This window comes from Bubalus kerabau, chromosome 13, assembly GCF_029407905.1.
Source record: "Bubalus kerabau isolate K-KA32 ecotype Philippines breed swamp buffalo chromosome 13, PCC_UOA_SB_1v2, whole genome shotgun sequence".
Taxonomy (NCBI): domain Eukaryota; kingdom Metazoa; phylum Chordata; class Mammalia; order Artiodactyla; family Bovidae; genus Bubalus; species Bubalus kerabau.
In genome coordinates this window covers 21,347,857-21,373,365 of record NC_073636.1, presented here as the reverse complement: position 1 = coordinate 21,373,365, position 25,509 = coordinate 21,347,857, and the positions used below count along the sequence as shown (strand labels likewise).

General features: G+C 37.1%; 1 protein-coding gene across 1 annotated transcript in view; it reads right to left on the bottom strand.

Moving 5' to 3' along the window:
- Positions 1 to 25,509, bottom strand: part of MALRD1 (MAM and LDL receptor class A domain containing 1) — a 573,786-nt gene that overhangs the window by 165,848 nt on the left and 382,429 nt on the right. The window contains exon 32 of the mRNA XM_055545367.1: positions 16,043 to 16,204. Coding sequence (XP_055401342.1) covers positions 16,043 to 16,204 — 162 coding nt within the window. The remainder of the gene's footprint in view (positions 1 to 16,042; positions 16,205 to 25,509) is intronic.

Below are 25,509 nucleotides of genomic sequence, written 5' to 3'. Positions count from 1 at the left end.
TGGATTGATCAGTAGTGTCAAATGCAGCATTAGAAGAATCATTATAATTATGAAATTAATGAAGTCCTCAAATACAGCTAGAATACATGCTTCATGAGGATCTGAGATGTATTTGATGAACAATTATCTCTACAGTTTTAGATCAGTGACCAAGAGTCAGTGACCACAATGCAACATGTGGACTCTTAGTTACCCAACCAAGAATCGAACCTGCACCCCCTGCATTGGAAGGGCAGAGTCTTAAACACTGGACAACTAGAGAAGTCCCAAGAAAAAATATTTTGGGGGGACTATGGAAGACAGATTGCAGGGAACCAAAGATGATGTGTGTATTGAAGTAGAGGATACAAACAGTGTGTTGCTGTGCAGTTTCTCAATGGTGTCCAGCTCTTTGTGACCCCATGACTGCAGCACACCAGGCTTCCCTGTCCTTCACCATCTCCTGGAGCTTTCTGAAACTCATATCCAATTAGTTGGTGATGCCATCCAAACATCTTGTCCTCTATCGTCCCCTTCTCCTTCTCTCTATCTTGCCCAGCATCAGTCTTTTCCAATGAGTCGCCTCTTCTCATCAAGTGGCCAAAGTATTGGAATTTCAGCTTCAGCATCAGTCCTTCCAATGAATATTCAGCATTGATTTCTTTTAGGATTGACTGGCTTGATCTCCTTGCAGACCAAAGGACTCTCAAGAGTCCTCTCCAAAACCACAGTTCAAAAGCATCAATTCTTCACAGCTCAGCCTTCACGGTCCAACTCTTATATCTATACATGTCCCATAATATGTGGAAAATGTTAATTTGAGATAAAAAATAATTAAAAACAATAATATTTAGATGAGAAACAAAGTTAAGATTTTGTAGTTAGGTAATCCATTGTTTTTTAAGGTAAGAAAGAATTGTGATGCCTAAAATCAAAAAGTGGTGATAAAGAGGTAATTTAAGGACACACACAAAATGAACTACATACAAAGAGGCAAGGTTCTGAAAAGACAGAAAAGGATAAGTTGAATGGTTCTATTATTTCACTGAGAACTAGAGTCATAAATAAATAAACATTTAGTAAATTCCTTTTAGAGAAACTCTTGATTCTTGGATACTTGGAAAATGATAAATAACCTGAAAGATTTTCAGAGTATTTATTTAGGCTTTAATCTTGCCCTACAGGATTCTAAAAGCACCGCTTCCTTCACATGCCTTCCACTTTCCACCATCTCTCACAGATGATACCTCCTGGCATTTCAAAAAGAGAAAGCATATCCTGAGTCCTACTTGAAACAATTATTAAGTATCCTTGGAAGTATTTTAAGTGAACACAGACAAAACAAAGAAAAGAAAAACAGAAATAAAGATTTTGTTTCTCCCGGGAGGCAGGAAAATGTGATATAAATTGGGTGGGGTATTGATTCAAATGCTGCATGTGAATGATTGGAAGGGGTTCAAGTTTGATACCAGCATTACTTTTTGCCAACAAAATAGAAATCGCCGTGGGATCATGAGAATTTTTGAAGAAACACAGAGGAGCTGTAGAGGATCTGGGCTTGTTTCTGCTATATAAACATCACGAAGTTTACCTTCTGTCTCAGAGTAAAATAAGGGGGACAGAAACAACCCTGGCCTAACCACTCACGTCCTGAAGGAAACTGTCCTTGCTTTCTCACTTCATGAAGATAAGTCACGATGAGAAGTGCCTTTATTCTAATTCTGCTTAACAAACAAATGAAGAGTGTCATCCATTGCCTTTTTGCAATGAGAAAATGAAATCTGCAAGACATATCCTGAGATTTATCAGCCAAAACAGCCTCTTTGTTTTTTTCCCCCCTTAGCATAGTTATATATTTGGAATGGAATGTTTGTAACTCCAACAAGTAACTGGAAAAAAACAGAAAGTAGAAATGATACTGAACCGTGATAAGAAAATGGCAACTAGAGTGAACAGGAAATATAGAAATAAAATACTTGTTTGTTTTGAGCCCTTTGACATGGATAAAAATGCCATCTCCCAACATTTTTGTGTTTTAGAAGAGAAACTATTAAGTATTCTCATATGACCATCACATTTTACATTTGTAAGCTTTGAGAGTGTCATGTTAAGCTGAAGAGATCGAGGGTTACACATGCAGGCTTTTGCTTTAGAGAGATATGAGTTTCAATGCTGGATTCAACAAGTGTCTTTTGTGTGGCTGGGGGCAAGTTATTTATTCTCTCTGTGCATCCATTTCCTCTGCTATAAAAGCCTCAAGGTATTATGAGGATTAGAAAAGAAAGCCAGGGACCTGGTGATTGGCATTCAGTGACTACCAGTTACACAGTCACGATTTTTGATAACCAGGCTTATTCTATTTCGTTACATAGAAAAGTAAGTGTTAGTCGCTCAGTCGTGCCTGACTCTTTGTGACCCCATGGACTGTAGCCGACCAGGCTCCTCTGTCCATGAGATTTTCCAGGCAAGGATACTGGAGTGGGTTGCTATTTGCTTCTCCAGGGGATCTTCCCAACTCAGGGGTCGAACCCAGGTATCCTGCATTACAGGTAGATTCTTTACCGACTGAGCACAAGGGAAGCCCTAAGTTACATATAACAATTTTCAAGTTGTAGTAGTAAAAAGAAATAAATGATAATAATAAAAAACCTCTCTTCATCTGTATTATACAAAACCTCTCTCCATCTGTACATATACTCTATGTATATGCAGATTATTTAGTACTCTTTCTGAATTATTATTCTGAAGTATTTACTTAGTTACTGAATTAATACATTATTTATTTATGAGATGACATTAAAGGTTACCAAAAGATATAAGAAAATCAGAAAAATGTTATGCTATTTAATATTACTCATTTTATCCTAATAATCTATATCATTATTCTTGATAAAATCTCCTTTAACCTGATGCTATGTGTTTGATGGCATCATAGAAGAGAAGTAAAGGGGACAGAGGAGGTACAAATAGAAGAAAATAAGAAAAAATACCGACACACAACCTGTCATCATACAGATGTTATCATACAGTAATAACTATTATCTAATTGTTTTTTTTCCAAATCTGTACTTTCATAAAATCAATAACATATCAACTTTGAACTTTAACTACATATTAGAAAAAGAAAAATATATAAAAGACAAATTAAAGAAAATATGGAAATAAAGAAAGACTGATTCTTCTCTTTGAAAAGTATTGAACAAGGAGCCATAATAGTTGGGCAATAATTCAGAATGCAGTATTTTTAGACATAGAAATTGCTGATACCATAAGAAAACTGCATGCTAAGGTTTAAGTATTAAGAGGTAATATACACAATACAATATTATAAAGATAACGTATCAGATAAGATTATAATCACCCCACTTTACTTTTTATATGTTTTTTTTTTTCAAAGTACCTTTTGCATAAAGTAGACGAAGTTGTGCTGTGCTGTACTTAGTCACTCAGTTGTGTCCGACTCTTTGCGATCTCATGGGCTGTAGCATGCAGTTTCCTCTGTTCCTGGGGATTCTCCAGCCAAGAAAACTGGAGTGGCTTGCCATGCCCTCCTCCAGGGGATCTTCCCAACCCAGGGATCGAACCCAGGTCCCCCACATTGCAGGTGGATTCTTTACTGTATGAGCCACCAGGGTTAAGTAGGTCATTTTTGCATTTTTCTAGTGGCAAGTACATGAATTCAAAAAACAAGAGGCTGCCCATCTTCAAAGAGATGGATATTTTTCAGTATTTCTTTAGTTAATTCAAGTGTTTTTTGTTTTTTTTTTTTTTTTCACTTGAGTGACAAGAAAGCCTTCTCTATGTGTCCAGGGTAATATAGAACAGAGCCATTCAACAGAAACAGTGAATCCCATATGTACGTTTAGAATTTTTAGCAACACATTTTAAAAAGTAAAAGGAAATAGGTTAATCTTTAGTAATACAACTTAACTGAATGTTCCCAAATGCTATCATTGCAACATATAATCAATAAATTCTTAATGAGATTTTCCTAAATTCTATTTTCTTTTGTATGACATATTTGAAACAGTGTGTAGTTAACATTTGGACCAGCCACATTTCAAGGGTTCAATAGTTCCATGGGGCTAGTGACTACCACATTTGGACAGTGTAGGCTGTAAAAGAAAGCCTTTTAGTCAGAGACTTCAATATTCCAATCTCCCTGCCCATTTACCCTTGTGACTTAGTCAAGTTTTTTTTTTCCAACCTTTTAAAGAATTAAGTATCTTCTACATCTCACTGTATTAAAAGGATGAAATGAGATAACAGAGGCAATTCTCTTACTGTTTCTGATTCTCAGGAAACATTTAACAGATGTTAGTTTTCTTCCTCTAAATCCCTTTGAAATTTATCCTTATTTTGTTTGTAAAAAAAAAAACCCTTTTGTTTGGATTTTCGTGAATGGATAAGAACAACAACTATTCCACATCCATTCACAACCCTTTATGGAAACAGTAAGGCAGGTAGACTCATTCTAGTGGCTACAGACAAAAATGTCTTTAACCTATAGTACCTCCCCACCCTTGTAACACCTACGCTACTCCCCACTGGCTCCTGGGTGATATTTTTTTGAAGGCTCCACTTTTCCTTTCTTTTTCCTAGCAGTTAACTTTCCACATACCATACAAGCTTTTTACTTCAAATGCTTGATATATTTTTTTTGTTCTCCTCTGCTACAATGTCAGCCACATGACATCAGAGATCCTTTCTTGACATATTCAACATATATTCCAAATAACTAAAAGAGCAGCTAACAAAAAAACAAAACAAAACAAAAAACAACATATGCTGTATGAATAATTGAAAAAAAATCTTTCACCATGTCAGTGTATGATTTGACTTGGACAGTAAAGAATCTGCCCGCAGTGTGGGAGACCTGGGATTAATCCCTGGGTCAGGAAGATCCCCTGGAGAAGGGCACAGCAACCCACTCCAGTATTCCTGCCTGGAGAATCCCATGGACAGAGGAGCCTGGCATGCTATATAGTCCATGGGGTCATAAAAAGTCGAACATGACTGAATGACTAACACACACACATAATGTATATAATTTTATTTATCTGTCACACGTGTAGAAACTCTTCCATTTAGTCACATGCATTTAAGATTTTTTGATGTGGACCATTTTTAAAGTCGTTATTGAATTTGTGACTATACTGCTTCTGTTTTATGTTTTGTTTTTTTGGCCCCAAGGCATGTGGGAGCTTAGCTCCCTAACCAGGGATCAAACCTGCACCCCCCTGCATTGGAAGGCGAAGCCCTAACCAATGGACCACCAGAGAAGTCCCCGGTTACATGTGTTTTTAAAGCAGTGGCTGAAGAATTACACAAATTACAGATGTTTTCCTTTAACACTCTTCTCAGACTTTAATGTGATGATAAAGAATAGTAGTAGAAGTATGTTAGTAATTCACTCCCTGTGGAGTATCCCCCAAAATTCCCATAACATATAACATGTATTATGTAGTAATATTATTTAATAATATATAATACAAAAATTATGCATTATTATGTATAAAAATACATAATAAATTCCAAGGTATTGTTTAAGGATCAGCTAAAATATGTACATATTTAAAAATCATATACCCTCAGAGCAGGAACTGGCAACCCACTTCAGTATTCTTGCCTGGAGAGTTTCATGAACAGAGGAGCCTGGTGGGTTACAGTCCATTGGGTCACAAAGAGTCGGACATGACTGAGCGTCCAACACACTCACCTTTGTTCTACAGCATTGTCTCTACCCTTGAGTAGCACGTGTCTTTATGAGAAATATGAAGGCTTGACTTATGATACACTTTCATATTTAAGGAGAAAAAGATGTGTGTATGAATGAGCCAATTTTACTGAAATGACTGATATTTGTGAAATGTAATGTGTCACGTGTCTTTAACCAGCCAACACTCATATTTAATCTATTTTTTTCTTTATTTGTCTGTGGAGTGAGGAGCACAGAGTAACAATGCAAACTTTCCAGGTGAATCCCAGCTCTTCCCTCTGATTCCTCCTTAGAGAGGCTTCAGGAACACTTCAGTCATTTTCTAGAGGTTGATTGTAGACACAATAAAACAAAACACACAGCTAAATTAAGCTAAATGATAATACATTCAGAGAAGGAACCTCATTTTTAATCTTACAAAAGATTGTGTGAAGATTTACTGTCAAGTAGACTGACTAGAATTTTAATGGTTAAAATACAGGCACAGGTGAATTCCACAAGCATCACCATTGGCTTAGTCCCAGTATATGGATTAATGACTTATATTGTTTGTCAGGGTATTTTGAGATTCCTTCCTTTAATTTTTTTAAGCAACATGTGATAGTATTACCTCACATTAAGAAATATACTGTACAGAAAGATATAAAGATAATCATGTAATCACTCTGAACCCTTCTCAGGGCCTTTCAAATGACTATGTGAGTTTGTAGGGCCATTTTGGTCTGTTACTGAGTTCTTTATGTTAGCCTACTGATCTCTGTATTTATACCTCTGCTAATACCACATTATCTTGAATACCATAGCTATCATTAAATCTTAAAATTGGATAAAGTAAAAAAAAAACCATATACCTTGAGTATCATTTAAAAATCTAATGAGATTATTTCAATTATTGCATTCATGTCTTCATTTCTACCTTGTGTATTTCTGAATATCAAATTCTTATTTCACGCTAGATATCATATTATCAGGGTTTTTTTCACTTAAGTTACATTCATGTTTTGTGGGAAATATTTTTTAAACATCTTTGAGAAATTTCAAATTTATACTGAAGTATAAAAAAATAGCATAATGAAATCCCATCTACACAAAATCCAACTTCAACAGTCTCAACCCATGGTCAGTCTCGTTTCTTCTAAATTAACACTCATATCCTCAATACCACTAGACTATTTGAAAGTAACCCAGAATATGAAATTACATGTTTATATGTTAAATATAGGTCAGTATATATATCTACCATATTAGGACTATCATATTTCATAAATATATTACACAAAGATGAGTTATACTTCATTATAATCAAATATTTAGACAGTAGGAAATATATTTTATATTTATGTTAATATGGATATAAGTATATTTATTGGAGCATAAATATATATATATACACACATATATATAAATGGGAGTATCTACATTCCCAATTTTTTCAGAAATGATTATACTCCATTATAAATGGAGAAGGAGAACTGCTGTCTGCTTTCAAATCAAACTCATGTGCATCTGATTCGCACCTTTCATTGTAAGCACAGGACAAGTTGGGTGAGAAGGAACTCTTAAGGTTCAGTAGTAAATAAACATCTTTCTAAAGAACAACAAGAACATATGACAAATGTCTACTGCACTAAGTTATCTCCTTCCTCCAGGGTAACTGTTCTCTTTTTACATCCTTATCTTTCATGATATTGGCTGTTTTTAAATGCTTGGTGATGCTTGGCTATCTATTTCAACTTTTGAATGAAGATATCTATATATTACAGATATCGGGAAAGATATATAGATATATCTTAGTATATAGATATCAGGAAAGAATATTCACAGCTGTAACCAGAACTGTTTTTCCCACAGAGTTGTATTTTGATTGGAAGAATAAAGAGCAGGTGCTGGACAGGTGGACTGGGCACAAAGATGCACAGATGTCCCTAAGATGGGACAGTATTTCTCAACCTTGGATACACATTAGACTCAAGGAAAGTTCTTAAAAATCTTGCTGCCCAGGTCACAGCATTGATTGATTTTGTCAGAATCTTTGTGGGTGGATCCAGTTATTAATATTTTGTTTAAACTCTCAGGGGGTTCTAATATTCAACCAAGTTTGAGAACCATTGTCCTTGGTTGTGAGGTGAAGGGTTGGCAGACAGGCAGATTGCCTGTTCGATTTTCTTTTATTCCTAGGCAGAGTTATCTTTCTTTATTTCCCCCTGAAAACCTAGGGTATGGATCCTGTATAATCCCCAATATAACCCTGCTTCTTTTTCAGGATGTAATTAAATTATGATAATCATTTTGCAGGCAGATGCCTGGCTTTCCTTAGATAACATTTCGCTGATTTTATTCTGTGAGCAAAAGCTACTCTTGTGAGCAGTTGTGTTTGGAAACCATGGTCCTGGGAAGGAAATACAAAAGGTGGTGCCAAGTTCCAATTCAACCAGGTGTTCTGCATGCTGTTTCTCAGGGACTTTGAAGAATTCTTCACAACCTTTCCTGGTATTTGTATTAGTCAGCTCAGGTTGTGATAAATACCACAGACTGTGTGCTTCAACCACGGAAAGTTATCTCCTCACTGTTATAGAGTCTCGAAGTCCAAAATCCAGGTGCTGGCAGGGTTGGTTTCTCCTGAGGCCTCTCTCCTTGGCCTGAAGACAGCCAGCTCCACTGCGAATTCTTGCAGGGCCTTTCCCCTGGGTAAGTGCCTCCTGGTGTGTCTTCCTCTTCTTATAAGGGCATAAGTTTTTTGGATGCTGCTGCTGCTAAGTTGCTTCAGTCGTATCCGACTCTGTGCGACCCCATAGATGGCAGCCCACCAGGCTCCCCTATCCCTGGGATTCTCCAGGCAAGAACACTGGAGTGGGTTGCCATTTCCTTCTCCAATGCATGAAAGTGAAAAGTGAAAGTGAGGTCGCTCAGTCGTGTCCGACTCTTAGTGACCATGTAGACTGCAGCCTACCAGGCTCCTCCGTCCATGGGATTTTCCAGGTAAGAGTACAGGAGTGGGTTGCCATTGCCTTCTCTGGTTCTTTGGATGAAGGTCCCCCAATTCATGACATCACTTAACCTTACAATCTCTTGAAAGGCCTTGTCTCCAATGCAGTCACATTGGGAGTTAAGGCTTCAACATCTGAATTTTGAAAGGGGGGCACCATTCTGTCCAGGACAGTACTTTTGACTTTAATCTAAGAATATCTGTATAGTTTCCTTGGGAAGATCTACAGGGAACCATGTTCCCCTGGGCTGAGATTTATGCTGTTTTCACTTCACCCATTCTGATCCCATCTGTTTTTTTATTCCCTTCTGGAATACCTCAAACATTTCTGGTCTAAAGATGGGAATTTTCTAAAATGTGTGAAAAGTACAGTTATTATCTCTTTCTACATGTGTGTATAGGTGTGCATGAGTGTGTGTGGATAAGATCAAAGTGAGTGGTCTGATGAACATGTGAGCGAGGGCTGGCTTTTGTATATAACACACCATTTCCCTGACCGAGCCTCAACTCTCCCTGCTCTATCAGAGACCACGGTGAGATGGCGACATAATTCATAAGAAAGAAAAGGTTAAGCGGCCCCAAATAAGGCCATTAAGAAGATTCAGGCAAAGCTGTACCTAAGGATAAAGCAAGACAGTGAAGGAAACAGCTTGGATGAAGCTCCAAACACCAGGGGTTCTGTTCTGAAGTGGGTGCTCAGTACACAGACTCAGAGAAGACCTTCAGCTCCTCTTGTTCTTCATCTCTGATGCAGGAATAATAATAGTATCTGTCCTGTCTGCCCAACAGGAAATACAGCTATCAGCATCAAGCCTGCAGGGCTCTGTCAACTAACTACCAAGTTAAGTTCTGTTTGTTGAACACTTAAGGCTTTAAATTACTAACATACGCATTAGAGTGTTAGTATCACTAAGATTGTTTGCAGCTTTACTTTTTGACCTTGGGCTGTGAGTAGAGAATTGCACAATAGTAAGCGTGTGGATCATATAAAGAAATATACTCCATTTTAGTTATCTTCCAAACATTCACTTAATTCGGTTTCCAACACATTGTGTGTGGTATTTAGAAGGCACTCAGGAAAACTACACTGCATTCTTTAATCCCAAAAATTTGTAAAATACAGACGAACATAAATCTAGGTCACGTGAGGCCTACATAAATTCTCATTAAGGTCTATTCAATTATAAATTCTGGAAAGAATATAAAAATAGCAAAAGATGTGACTTTGGTATACCCTATCAGAGTTTATACTCTAATTGTAGAGAGAGTTGATTTATTATAACATTAAAAAGAAAATAAAGTTATGAGGGAAGGGAAAAAAGAGACAGCAGCCTTCTGCATTTTGCCTCTGTTAATTTATGTCATGCAAATGTCATTCTTGCCATTAAAACTCGTATATACTCAGTCCAAACACTATTCATGTGCAGACTGGAGAGTAGATTAATGCTTGCAGTTTCTCTCTACAACTTTGGTGATGGCCCCAAAAAGACTCATAAATAGGCCTGTGATGGACATTGAGAATGCCCTCCTTATGTATCTAATTCTTCATCTTGGTAACAACAAGTGAAAAGATCCATAAATGCAGCTTTAATTAACAGCAAGGTTGTGATGCTTAGAAAAAGACCGTGGGTTCTTTGAATCTGTTGGCCTTCTCATAAAGAATTTTGTTTTTCCCAGAGGGTCAACATTAATTAATGTCCTTACAATCTATTTAGCAGCCCATTGTCTCAGTGATGCCTAAACAAGTTGAGTGAGCTGTAGTGGTGTAGCCTGGGTGATATAATCAGGCCGCTTTGAAAAGAGCACTCCGTAAAAATAAACTGTCTCGCACAGTGATTAACAGGGAGGATAATAAAGTATTCTGTCCACATGATTACTTTTCCTTATCTGTGAACAACATGACTTGTATACCATATTGCATAAAGAACCAGACGGAAGACTTTTCATGTGGTCTTTAATGAACTCACACTAGCTATAAAGGTTAAAAAAAGAAAATAAAAATAACCATTAATATTCTTTAAATTACATTAAAAAGGATCAATAGATCACTCATGGTTGTCTTTTGGGACAATGCATGGAAGCTTTCTCATGTCCATTGATTATACTTCTTTTTCTCTAAACTATTATATTGTGTTATATTTCCTAAAGGAAATCAGTCCTGAATATTCATTGGGAGGACTTATGCTGAAACTGAAACTCCAATACTTTAGCCACCTGATGCAAAGCACTGACTCCTTGGAAAAGACCCTGATGCTGGGAAAGATTGAAGGCAGGAGGAAAAGGGGATGACAGAGGATGAGATGGTTGAAGGGCATCACCGACCTGATGGACATGAATTTGAGCAAGCTCTGGGAGTCAATGATGGACAGGGAAGCCTGCATGCTGCAGTCCATGGAGTCACAAAGAGTTGGACACAACTGAGCAAATGAACTGAACTGATTATATTATATTGTATTATATATTATATTATAGGTTAACTATTATATTTCTTCTTGTTGTTTATTTGCTAAGTGTTGTTTGACTCATTTGCAATCCCATGGATTGTAGCCCACTAGGCTCTTCTGTTTGTGGGATTTCCCAGGCAAGAATACTGGACTGGGTGGCTATTTCCTACTCCAAGGGATCTTCCCAATCCAGGGATCAAAGCTCATCTCCTGCACTGGCAGGTGGGTTCTTTATTACTCAGCCACTAGGGTAGCCCATTATACTTTTACATTTTCCCTAAACTGAGCCTACAATAATTTGTCCCACTAGTAGTAATATACAAGCAGACATGCTCTGTAGTTTTCAAATACTGTCTTAAGATGAGGAAAGACTGCTACAGATGTTATCTAAAGAACTCATGGGCATTAGTTACCTAAATGTTACTCTCTGGATCTTGTGTGAAGTCGCTCAGTAGTGTCTGACTCGTTGCAACCCAGTGAACTGTAGTCTATCAGGCTCCTCCGTCCATGGGGTTTTCCAGGCAAGAGTACTGGGGTGGGTTGCCATTTCCTTCTCCAGGGTATCTTCCCAACTCAGGAATCAAACCCAGGTCTCCCACACTGTAGGCAGACGTTTTACCGTCTGAGCCACCAGGGAAGTCCCCTCTGAATCTTAGTAGCAAATAAATATCAGTTTATTTCTCTTAATTTCTCAAGGAAGAGAAACTAATATTTATCCTCAGAGACTATCACAAAAGGTTAAAAGAAAAAAGTTCCATCTAAATGCATATTGACTGTTGTGATATTTGTTATACTGAAAATGTTAGGAAATAATTTAAGAATTTACCGTTAGATAATTTTATAAATCATGATATATCCACAAGTAGAATACTATGATATAATCACAATTATGTTACTAAATGTACTGCATAAGATAAACTTGTTCACACGATGGTTTTTTTTAAATTACTGAATCAAGTAGGAACTTTATTTTTGTTGGCCAATGTGTACATTAAGAAAGAATGGCAGGAGACACAGATATGAAGCTTAAAAGTAATTATACTACTCTACTGGAATGACTAGAGTTTTCTTTTTTCTGCTTATTTAAAATGTTTTAGAAAAAAATGTATTTCCAGTAATGTAAAATTCAAGAAAAGAATTCTTGAAGAAAAAATGTTAAATATTAAGGATGAAATGCAATAGTTCAGGTTTTTTTAAGGAGTAAAACTTAAAAATATCCACCACATTTTCCACAAACACATAATTGTGCTGCTATCATGTATGCTGGCGTTTCTTTTGAGGTGTCATTCCTGGTTTCAATTATTCTTTTTGTTTTTGGATTTATTTCTCCTCTCTACTCCAACTCTATCATCCATCTACATAATTCATGTTAATAAACGAATGTATATCCTTTCTTATCTTCTTTTCCATGTTCATATTGTTATTCTATAAGTATTTGCATTTGGAGTTCAATGTATGCACAGATAAGAGGGCGTCAGTCATTGTTGTTTTAGAAATATTAGATCACATCGTATGATCATTTTGCATGTTATCTCACTCCTTTAAGAATATCTTTTGGAAATCCTTACAAGTCAAGTGTATGGCACTACACTCTTTTCAGTGGCTGCGTGATATTGTGCACTGTGGATTGAATCAATTACCTTGGCTATTCCTCTAGATTCTTGACAAGGGGCAATTTTGGCCCCTTGGTGGTAGTTGTCAATTTCTAAAGATATTTTGAGCTTTCAACACTGGAGAGAGGAGTGATGCTGGTATTAGCTGGGTAGAGGCCAGGGATACTGCCAAACATCACAGAGTGTACAGGGAAGCTCCACCGCAATTAATTAGATTGCCAAAACACCCACCAGGCATACTCTGACCTCAGCGTGTTTGGCACTGGCTATTCCTCAGGCTAGAACACCCTCTCCTTAGGTCCCTACCTGTATCACTCTCTCTCACTTCTATCAAGTCATTTTTCAAATGGCCTTTTCTCAATGCAGCCTATTTTGACCAGCTTATTTAAATTAAAACTCTCCCTCAATCCATCCACTAGCCTTCAGGAACCTACTTCCTCTATTCTTTCTTTCACTAACTGACCATATAACATTTTTACTTATATGTTTATTTATTATTGTTTTTCCCTTCTAGAATGCAAACTCCACTGTGGTGATGATTTTTGTCTGTTTTATCCTCTTAATCTTTCCCCAGGTCCTAGAATGGTGCTTGGCATTTAATAAGTAATAAATAAATGAACAAGTGAATGATTAAATGATTGTATGAATGATGCATACTCATGTTGAAAGTGAAAGTCACTCAGTTGTATTTGACTCTTTGTGATCCCATGGACTGTAGCCTGCCAGGCTCCTCAATCCATGGAATTCTCCAGGCAAGAATACTGGAGTGGGTAGCCATTCCGTTCTCCAGGGGATCTTCCCGACCCAGGGATGGGATGCTGGTCTCTTGCATTGCATGAAGATTTTTCACCATCTGGACCACCAGGGAAGCCCCATGTTCATGTTACTTCCCATTTTTTCAACCTCAAACAATGTTGAAGTAAATATCCTTACATACATATGCTTACACAATGGTCTTTATATTTCTATATGGACAAAATGCTTCCCAAAATGGAAAACTTTCCACAACTATGAATGAGCGTCTTTCCCCCTCTTTCCCCAATTCCATCACTCAGTCATCTGTGAGTGGCTTCTGAAAATCCCTTCCTAGCTTATTAATTTGCATTTCTCTGATGAGTTGCAAACTTGAGCATCATTTAATATATTTGTTGATTATTTGAATTTGTTCATCTGTGAATTGGTTATGCAAATCTTCCCTGGTTGGTAAAACTGCTATTTCTAATAAGTCTATAAGAGTTACCTACCTATGTACTTGAAATATGTAAATAAAAGAATTTTCAAATATATTATATGCCTGTTGATTTTGTTTATGAAATTTTTAGGCCATAGTTATAATTTTATATCTTTAAATATGTGCAGTTTATTTGTTTATTTATTTATTGTAGCTTTTGGAAGGTAGATACTTCTTTAAATTGCATATAGCTTACCCTATGTTTTCTTGCAAGAATTTTATTATTTTAACTTGTTATATTTATATCGTTAATCCATTTAGAATATATGGTTGTATATGAAATATTCAGAAGAAAAACTAGAATTTCATTTAATTTCCTTCCATGTGGATAACTAGCCATGCCAGCATCACACTAAATAATACATCTTTTTCCCAGTGAATTAACCTTTGTTATATACTAAACTCTTCTAATTATTTACCCAAGTGCCTTAATTCTCTATCCTGTTCCATTACCCTATCACCTGGTATACACTAATCTCATCTGTTTTTTAAGGAAATAAAAACTTGATGAAAGGCAGAGGAAATACAACTTGACAGGTCAAAAGGAATAGAAATAGTCAACCTGAGGCTGAATTAGGAAACAGTTTTAAACAAAAACGCACATCCAAGCTGTAGTTGAAATCATGATATTTTCAATCTGCCCGGAATATATAAATAACAAAAATACTGTTCTCATTTATTGGACATAGAATGGCTGAGTCAATCTTGAACACCCTTTCTATGAAAAATTATTTTAATTCCACGTAATCTTGTTCTTTTTCATTGAGCCTATGCTTCAATTATTTTGTGGAATGTTGTATTAATTAGAGTTCTCCAGAGAAACACAGCCAATAGGATATGTGTAAACATAGCAAGGCATTTATTAAAGGAACCGGCTCATGTAATTATGGAGGCTGGCAAGCCCCATATTTGCAGGAAGAAAGCCAACAGGGCAGTGAAAGTCCAAAGGCAGTCTGTTGGTGAGTTATCTTTTACTCAGAGAGGCTGGCCTTTTTGGTTCTATTCAGGTGTTCAACTGATTGGGTGAGGCCCACCCACATATGGTGTGTAATCTGCTTCAAGTTCACCAATTTAAATGTTAACCTCATCCCAAAACACCCTCCAAGATGATACATAAAATTAATCATCACAATAGTTAAGATGATTTTTTTTTACCTCAAAGAAAAGCTAGATTTTATCCCTAAGAATAGTTTTGTCCCTAAGAAAATTTATCACTGAAAAAAGTTATTTTTAATCCCTAAGAAAGTTTGACTCCTAATAAAAATGTTAAGCATCAGGCAAAATTTCAGGTTAACAGCAAACAAAAATACAAGTTTACTTCTGCTCTGACTCTATTACTTGTAAAACCATTTCAGATCACCTTACTTTCAAACCACCGGCAGGAAGCAAAACTAGTTCAGGGTTCATTGGTGCTCATTCCTTCTATCATCACTTACCTTTTAAATCACTGCCTCTGCACTTCAGAGGGTCTGGAATGAAACTGATGGCCAGCTAGCTATCACCGAGGTAGCATGCCAACTATATTCTTTTGTCTACTGCATGCATTAATTTGAACATCCCCTACTTGTCCCTGCCCCAATTAAGAAATCTTAAGGCCATCTTTATTGCTGTTATTTAGTTGCTAATTTGTGTCTGACTCTTTTTGCAATCCCATGGCTTGTAGCCCACCAGGCTCCACTCTCCATGGGACTTCCCAGGCAAGAATACTGGAGTGGGTTGTCATTTCCCTCTCCAGAGGATCTTCAAAGCCAGGGATTGAACCCATATCTTCAGCATTGGTAGGTGGATTCTTTACCATTGAGCCACCAGAGAAGCCCTGGGCCTTTAGGGTACCATAAGTAAAATCTGAGTTTCTTAAAATATGAGTCATGGATTTCTTTGTTGTAGCAATATCCGTTCTATGTCTGTTAAATAATTCAGGGGATAACCAGAAGGAACTAACTCTCTTTTCATAAAGGATACTGAGTTCTATCTCCACAAAGACACAAGGAAGGCACTCTGATGTTCAAACAGTTAAAGCAGATTACCACCCAGTGGACTCTTTGGCCTGGCTATCTCTCCTAGATTTACCTGGTGTGTGATCAGGGTCTGGACTCGATGCTTCTGTAGGAATTCCACTGTCAATGGCCCAATCCAAGTCATCTTGAGAATCTTGTGTAAGATGGCAAGCTGTGGTCCAGTTTCCTGCAGTTGTTTCAAAACTGCAGCTTCCTGCTGTGCCTGTATATTGGCCTAAGGAAACAAAAATATTAATGGAGTGTTCTGGAAATGTATGTCACACTTGATATTACACTTCATTTGTGATGGTTTAAAATTATTAGTGCATATTCTATTATTTAAAAATTTAAAGAATCATGGCATTTGTATTCATTGGATATATCAGTCGTACACCGAAGGTTTTTTTTATCACAGAATCTAGAAGTGCATGAATACTGTCATTTAGCCGATAAGGATTTACATGAATTGACTAGTAACATTTTAGATGATAGATAAAACTGCATCTATACATGAAGAATGAATATAACATTATGATAATGCAGATAATTCAGGTCAAATAATTCAATATTTCCAGTTGTCTGGATGATTAATTTAGGCCCTCTGTCCACTGTAGTGCTTGAATAGCCAGCACCTTTAGAGAGGAAAAGTCAATAATTAAAGAAAAGTTGCCTTTGGGAGAAGTGGTAAACAGTGCAGGATGCAAACCCTCTCTGCTACCATACCCATCATCCACAGAAACATTTCAGAGCCAGTCACTAAATAATGAAAGAAGTTCTCTTCTAAAAGTGTTGATTGATAACTCATTAAAATATTAAGTTGTTCACAATGAGAAAAATTACTAGGTAATAACTGATTGTCTACTAGTTAGTCATCTGTGAAAAGTGCCATCATAACACCCTGATATCTGCTTTCACTTTTCTTTAATTTTCTTTTTGCATAGCAGTTATTATCTTTGAGCATTCACTGTAAAAGCTGTGTTACAGAGACAGAATGAATTATTGGATGGTTTAATCAGTATGAATCAACTGAGATTGTCATTGACTTTTTTTTTCTTTTTTGAAAGATGAAATCTGTATTATTTTAACACTTCTTCTCCAGGTGGTTTCTCATTCCAAACTTTTTCTTAACATAAAACTATTATGAGCATGTATAGACACATTGTCACAGGAAAACTTGCTGTTAAAATGGATGCCAGACATTAGGTATTCAAAGCTTTACTATTTTTATAGAAAACTTTCTGAATCTCTGAGAGTATGTTCATAAAATATCAGCCTTTTACTTCTCTGGCATGATTGCATCTTATTTCTATAAACTAGAATCATTTTTAATTATGTACATTTCTTTCATTCATTCTCCATGACCTATGATCCATTGGTTTTTACATGTTTATTTATGGGCTCTGTATATCCTTTTTATGTTTACATGCCAGGATTATGTGATATAAATAGATCTATATCATACTTATGCAATATGGATAAAAGTGAGGAATTTGTTTCTCCGAGTGTTTAGCTAACCAACTGCAAACATCCAGAATCTTCCAAGGTTACAGAAAAGGCAGCCATTGTGTGTTTATTAGAATGAAGTCACATACAGGTTCTACTGTATTTCTGTAACAATAATTATTCTACATCCTTTTTTTTCCTTGCCCTAATTCTTCTACTCTATTTAATATTAAACTTCTTATTTGACTCTCAAGATATCTACACAATCAGGATTTATTCTGTTACATTTCAGCCTCTCTAACTCAAATTACCTCACTTTTACTTTTCCCTTTTCTAGGGCTAATCTTGCTAACCAACTGTTTATCAAGCACTGCTATTAGCATTCCAAGGCTTCATTTATTTCAAGGTTACACAAAGTTTCCACATCTTTCAAACACACATTCTCTACTAATTCCTTTCTCACCTTGCAGAGGTAGCTAGCGTGCCCCTCATTAAAAAAAAAAATCACATAAAATTTGAAAGTCTCACTGTGTATATCTTCATTCATTCTTTCCCATGGCTTTCATACTTTTGTGCAAATGATCTACAAATCCACAGACAAAATAAAATGCAGGTGTTTTTCTACAAATGTTTGTTGAATATTCTACTTGGAATATGCAATTGTCATCTCAAAGCCAACAATCCTAAAATGAACTCATCATTGATCCCTCCAAATGGGTTCTTCTCTGAGATTGATTTATATCATAGCATGAATCTTCTCTAAGATTCAAACTTTGAAGTTATCTTTTGATTTTGCATTCTTATGTATATATCTAATCTACCAACATTTGTGTAATCTCCCTTCAAGAATTTGTTTAATTCACTCCTTTTTTGCAGCCCCATAGTCCCTGTTCTAGTTCCATTGGTTTAAGCTGCCGAGTTAAGAAGCCTCTTTCTTTACTGTAACCTTCATTCTATCAACTTTATAAACTCAAACTCCATCAATCATCTTTCAGACTTCTCTTCTATTATTTCCTTTGCTCAAAATATTCAGGTGTTCACATTATTTAAAAATGCCCTCAAGACTTCTAGTCCTGAGTACAATAACCTTTCTGTTGATGCAATATTTTTAAGGCTGAAATCTCTCTTGTCTTCAAACTGTCTCTACAAATTTTTCAGTAAATTATCTCTTGAATAAAATTGACATTTTTTTCAACTTCTATGTTAAACTACTCTTATATTTTGCATATTCTCTCTAGCAATTGGGTGCTACTTGTCAGTCCTTCCTTTTCTCTCTTGTTCAGGACATAACTGCAGTTTTATTAAGAGTGAAGAACTGAAGTTTTATGAAGAGTGTCTGAAGAGTCTGCTATCATAGCTCCAGAGGTGTCTCACAGTTTATCTAAGCAATCCTGATGCAATGTTCAATTTTCCCTTGTCTTCACTGGTTTAAGACAGTTTGGGGATACATTTCTGACAATGAGACTTACTAGGAAAAAAAGACACCTAGGAAAATGTTTATTTATTCTTAAAAATAAGTCAAAAGGAAGAAAATCTATCTGTCCTTTCTCAGGATATCATTGCAAAGATGTGTAAGGGAAGCTGACTTTATAAGACCATTCATTATCTGAAGAAGGCAGAACTTAAAGAATTATGGAGGGCATACAGTTCTATAGTTTTGATGACAAAAGTTACTAAATTAACCAACTCTAAATTGCTTTTGGACTTCTTGCCATTTGAGAAAATACATTTTCCTTATTGTCTGTATCAGAGATACATTTAGTTTCAAGTACTGAAACCCCAAATAATAGCATAAATAGACAAGAATTCATTTATCTCAATTAACAATAGGTCAGGAAGGTGTCAGTATAAGGTTGGCATCCTGATGTTGTTGTTCAGTCACTAAGTCACGTCTGACTCTTTGTGACCCACGAACAGCAGCACACTAGGCTCTCCTGCCCTTCACTTATCTCCCAGTGTTTGCTTAAACTCATGTCCATTGAGTCGCTGATGCTATGTAACCATCTTATCCTCTGCTGCCCCCTTTCCTTTTGCCGTCATTCTCTCCCAGAATCAAGGCCTTTTCCAATGAGTAAGCTCTTTGTATCAGGTGGCCAAAGTATTGGGGCACTATGGTTGTAGTTCCAGCGTCCAGTGTGAAGCATACATTTTCCATCCTTCCTTACTGTCATCTTGTCATCCTCATGCTCCTTCATGGTTGCAAGATGCTGCTGTATTTCCCAGAGCCACAGATATTCACAGCATTGAAAGCAATGCGAAGAGGAAAGAAGAGAAAAGCTTTTTGCCCATTCTGTCGCTTTTTTATTTTTGAAAGTGATCCTTTCCCCGAGTTCCCATGTATATCTCAAGGGCCTCTAGTGGCTACAAAGAAGCTGCAGAAGATAGTATCTGTGGCTGGTTATAATGCTGCCCCAAGTAAAACTGGAGTTCTGTTTCTTAACAGAAACATGGATAGGCAAGTAGCAGGGATTGCTCTGCAGTCTAAACCTGTCAAGTTTCAAATTTCTCTACAATTGTATTAATTTACCTTAATTGCTCCATTCCATCTAGCAAAAATACTTTTCCTTTAAAGTCCAACCTAGGTCCTATCTTTCTCTTTCCATATCATGTCAGTTCTTGGGTAGTGGGGGTGTTTTACAACAGTAATAGTTGTTACTATTTAAATATTTAGCAACTTATTACTTCTTGGTTTTGCACTGTCACCCTAATTGTTATTTACCACTGCAGCCTGGTGTGCTACAGTCCTTGGGGTTGCAGAGTCAAATACAACTCAGTGACCTGAACAATAACAACCACTGAATTACTATAAACATTTCCATGTGATTAGGTATTATTATTAACTGCATCACATAAGCCATAATGATTCCACACTAATTATTGAATGATAGATGATATGAACAATTTGAAATATTTGTTGATGATTAGTACATATCAATATTTTTGAAATGGCTATGGCTTTAGAAAAAATAATTTCCAAATTGTGAACTTTGTCATGATTCCTTGAATGGCTTCAAAGCATTACTAACACTCTTAAACAACTGGCATTTTTCCATTGGTACAATATTCAGCCATATGGTTGAATGGTCAGTACAAACATTAATCACCTCACTTATATTAAACAGATGGCTCCATCATTAATTATTTTTAATTCTCACATCCATGTAGCCACCTGATTTTGCAACACCAAAATATATAACATGGGCTTCTCTGGTGGTTCACTCGGTAAAGAGTCTGCTTGCAAGGCGGGAGAACCAGGTTCTACCCCTGGATAAGGAAGATCCCCTGAAGAAGGGCATGGCAATTCACTCGAGTATTCCTGCCTGGAGAAATTCATGGACAGAGGAGCCTGGTTGGCTACAGTTCTTGGGGTCACAAAGAGTTGGACACGACTAGAGTGACTAACACAGCAATATATAACATAGAACTATTAAATAATTTCTCCTCATTGTGACATGACTTCTTGGAAAGTTGCATTCAAAAGAATTTTGGAGAGTCTGGGTATAGTGGGAAAAACTGTTGATAGTGATGCTCATCACTGTAAAAGACAGGAGAGAAAGTAGCCACCCCATTCTCTGCCTCCCTAGCCTAGAATATGAAGCACTCTTAACACATGTTTCAGGTAATACCTTCCTTCCACACACACACACACACACACACACACACACACACACACACACACACACAAAGGACATCTTTTCTAATGTAACTGTTTCTTTTAAAAAGAATTGCTCTCCTTTCCTATCAACTATGCATTTTTGCAACAAGAGGTAGAGATGCAAAAGAAAAATTTATCTTTGCTCATAACCTACAGTCAAAATTTAGTCATAAGAAATAGCTGCATTTATTGTCTGCTGAGTATAAGGGATATGTAAATAAGGTATTCACAATGATTGACAAATTTCAAGAGAATATAAAAACAACAGTATGAAAGAAGCTAACATTAATCCTCAAAGACTGAACAAATATATCCTTTACATTATTTCATTTAATTCTCAAAGCACTCTGTATGCTATTATATCTTCTGTATAGATAAGAAAAGTGAGTCTCTAAGAATTTAAATAATTGCCCAAGAAATGATGCTCAAAGTAAAAATGAAGACTTCAGTTTAATAATCTCAAAGGTCAATTCTTTCCTTATTTCTTCAAAGGTCACTTTGAAAATGTTCCATTATCCACAGTAGATTCTCTGCCTGCAGGAATCCAGTGCTGATGTCTCTGCTACATCCTAAAGATCAGCAATATAAAATATTGAGGGAGTCAATCTGAAGCATCAGTTTTGCTCAGTCGTGTCTGACTCTTTGTGACCCCATGGACTGTAGCCTACCAGGCTCATCTGTCCAAGGAATTCTCCAGGCAAGAATAGTGGACTGAGTTGCCATGCCCTTCTTCAGGGGATCTTCCCAACCTAGGGATTGAACTCGGGTCTCCTGCATTGCAGGCAGATTCTTTACCGTGTGAGCCACAGGGAAGCCTTTGCAGAATCAATAAAGTAACCTGAATATCCTTGTGTGCTTTGCAATGTTCCTCTTGGATATGAACAAAATCTATCAAGATGTTTTAAGAAAAGTGACTATTCACTTCTCAACATATTGCTTTTAGTTTAATGAATTCAAATATTTCCTGCTGCTGTCCATCAAAGTCATGGGTAACACTAACAGACATGGTATGTAACGGACTTCAGTTTTTGAACATCAAAAATGCCTCTGTGTGTTTTATATCAGTACCTCAAACAGCTGTGGGAAAGATAAAAATCATGTAAGGTTCTCTGAGAGGAAAAATAAATGAAACAACAAAGCATAGGCAGCATTCACACCTGAAAAACCAAAGGACTTGAAACACATTCTAATGTTTTAAAGTCTATTTTTATAAATCGTCTACAGATGTACACATGCACACACATTATTCTTCATATATACCCCCCAAATAACTGGTGGTAACTTTATTCCTGACAGTACCTGTTACATTTAAAGAAAATAACCTAGGGATCTTTTCATTTACAAACTTTTTAAAAAGCAAAGAACTTCATATTTTAATATATTTTCACCTCTAATTGTTTTTCCACAGTAGAAAGTCAATTTTAGAAAAGGCAGAGGAACCAGAGATCAAATTGCCAACATCTGCTGGATCATTGGAAAAGCAAGAGAGTTTCAGAAAAACAACTATTTCTGCTTTATTGACTATGCCAAAGCCTTTGACTTGGGCATCATAGTAAACTGTGCATCACAGTAAACTGTGGAAAATTCTGAAAGAGATGGGAATACCAGACCACCTGATCTGCCTCTTGAGAAACCTGTATGCAGGTCAAAAAGCAACAGTTAGAACTGGACATGGAACAGCAGACTGGTTCCAAATAGGAAAAGGAGTATGTCAAGGCTATATATTGTCACCCTGCTTATTTAACTTCTATGCAGAGTACATCATGAGAAACGCTGGGCTGGAAGAAGCACAAGCTGGAATCAAGATTGCCAGGAGAAATATCAATAACCTCAGATATGCAGATGACACCACCCTTATGGCAGAAAGTGAAGAAGAACTAAAGAGCCTCTTGATGAAAGTCAAAGAGGAGAGTGAAAAAGTTGGCTTAAAGCTCAACATTCAGAAAACGAAGATCATGGCATCTGGTCCCATCACTTCATGGGAAATAGATGGGGAAACAGTGGCTGATTTTATTTTGGGGGGCTCCAAAATCACTGCAGATGGTGACTGCAGCCATGAAATTAAAAGATGCTTACTCCTTGGAAGGAAAGTTATGACCAACCTAGACATTACTCTGCCAACAAAGTAGCCATCTAGTCAAGGCTATGTTTTTCCCAGTAGTCATGTATGGATGTGAGTGTTGGACTATAAAGAAAGCTGAGCACCAAAGAATTGATGCTTTTGAACTGTGGTGTTGGAGAAGACTCTTGAGAGTCCCTTGGACTGCAAGGAGATCCAACCAGTCCATCCTAAAGGAAATCAGTCCTGGGTGTTCATTGGAAGGACTGATGTTGAAGCTCAAACTGCAATACTTTGGCCACCTGATGTGAAGAACTGATTCATTTGAAAAGACCCTGATGCTGGGAAAGATTGAAAGCAGGAGGAGAAGGGGACGACTGCCGGGAGCCGGCATATTGCATATTGAGTGCATATTGCATATTGCATATTGAGTGCAGCACTTTCCACAGCATCATCTTTCAGGATCTGGAATAGATCAACTGGAATTCTATCACTGCCGGGAGCAAGCGTGAGGAGCTCCACCCATGACAAAGGTCATGAGGAAGGAGGCTCAGCATACGCAAAGGCGGGATCGAGCCTCAGGAGTCCCCCTGGAAATTCTCGAGCATCTACCCCCCAAAACCAGAGTCTGCCTACTTTCTGCTTTGTGCTTTCACCTACACCTCTGACTTTACGGGGGGCTGTCCCCCACTACCTCGCTCTGAAAAAAGAGTTAGCTTACAGCTCCAGTTAATAATTCCTGGGTGTGACAGTGTTTCAACCTACAAACTCCTTTGGAAGTCCTCTAGCCTGCCTGAATAGGTTTTTTCCGGCAACATGTGATTGTTCAGAGCCTCCCAACTGAGAGGCAGGAGATGTTCTAAACTGTCTAAACACAGATTCCTTTGAGTAGTTAAAAGATTGATTAGAAATTGTATTGGTGAAGGGTTTTTCACTTGTTGGGCCAATGTTTGCTGCTAAGTTTTCATATCCCTTACCTGCTGTGTCCCTGGCAGTGTATTGATTAATATAATTGGTGTAAGTAGTAGCTTTAATGTTTGTAACCTGGGACCCTTGAGTTAATTCTTTTTCTTGTTATAGCCCACCACACCTTTGCTCTGTAGGAATGCAACTTTATCTAATGCTTTTGGAGGGTGGCTCCTGACCAATCACCTTTAGAGAAAAATAAGTTTTCTGAAGAAAGGGTCTTAAAATGTTAACAGGCCTCCGGGCCAGAAGATGATGCAAATCACCTAAGCTTTTGCATATGATAAGTTTGCAGGAAGAAAGCCTGGCTTGCTGCATGACTCTACTCCTTCCCCCATTATCCTCTATGCACAACTTAAGGTATAAAACTACTTTGGAAAATAAAGTATGCCCTTTTTTTTTGTTCACCAAAATTTGGTCTCCCCATGTCGTTCTTTCTTTCACCTTCTAGCTGAACTTTTCCTCTGAGGCAGGGAAGCTCGTCAAGCCTACTAATTTTGCCTGGGCTTCTAAGATCTGACCGGGGAGGCCTTAGTGTCTCCTCTCTTTCGGGAGAACAGGAGGATGCCTGCGGCCTTCGTAGGTGACGTAAATTCCCTGCTTTGGAATTTTATTCAGCCTCTTTTCTTCACTGAATTTCTTCGCTGAGCTATCCTTATTTCACCACTCTTTATATCCTTAATAAACGTTTAATTAAGCAGTTGTTTCCTGATTTTCGCCGACGCCGTCCCCGCTTCGAATTCCCTGGATCCACCGGGGCTGGACCCCGGCAGACGACAGAGGATGAGATGGTTGGATGGCATCACCAACTCAATGGACATGAGTTTGAGTAAACTCTGGGAGTTGGTGATGGAGAGGGAGGCCTGGCGTGCTGCAGTCCATGGGGTCACAAAGAGTTGGACACGACTGGGCAACTGAACTGAACTGAAGTGTTTAGAAGGTGGTTCTTAGTCCAGTTTAGGAATAGGAATAAATGGAAGAGTTTAATTTTTATATAAACATTTTCAATATATATTTTTACATGAGAGAAAGATAATTTACTATCTGTAATAAATTGTCTATATGCATGTAACAGCTGTCCCTCTTGTCCCACTGGATATGTACATCACTATCACCATATTCTTAATATTTTTCCTTTAGAACCTTCTTAAACTTTGCCAAGTTTTTAATGTTTTTACTGGTGATTATTAAAGCTCTACTTGTCATATCTTGTGGGGAAAATGGTGATTTCAAAATGCTTCAGAGCACTGTTTAAGAACTCCATTGAAATCAATTCCTTACAGTCAATGTAAAATATACGTGTGTGTGTGTGTGTGTGTGTGTGTGTATATATATTTGATTCACGTAAAAGAAGCTAAAAATAATACTAGGAATTATTAGTTAATATATTATAAATTTCATTGGAGAAAATATGCAT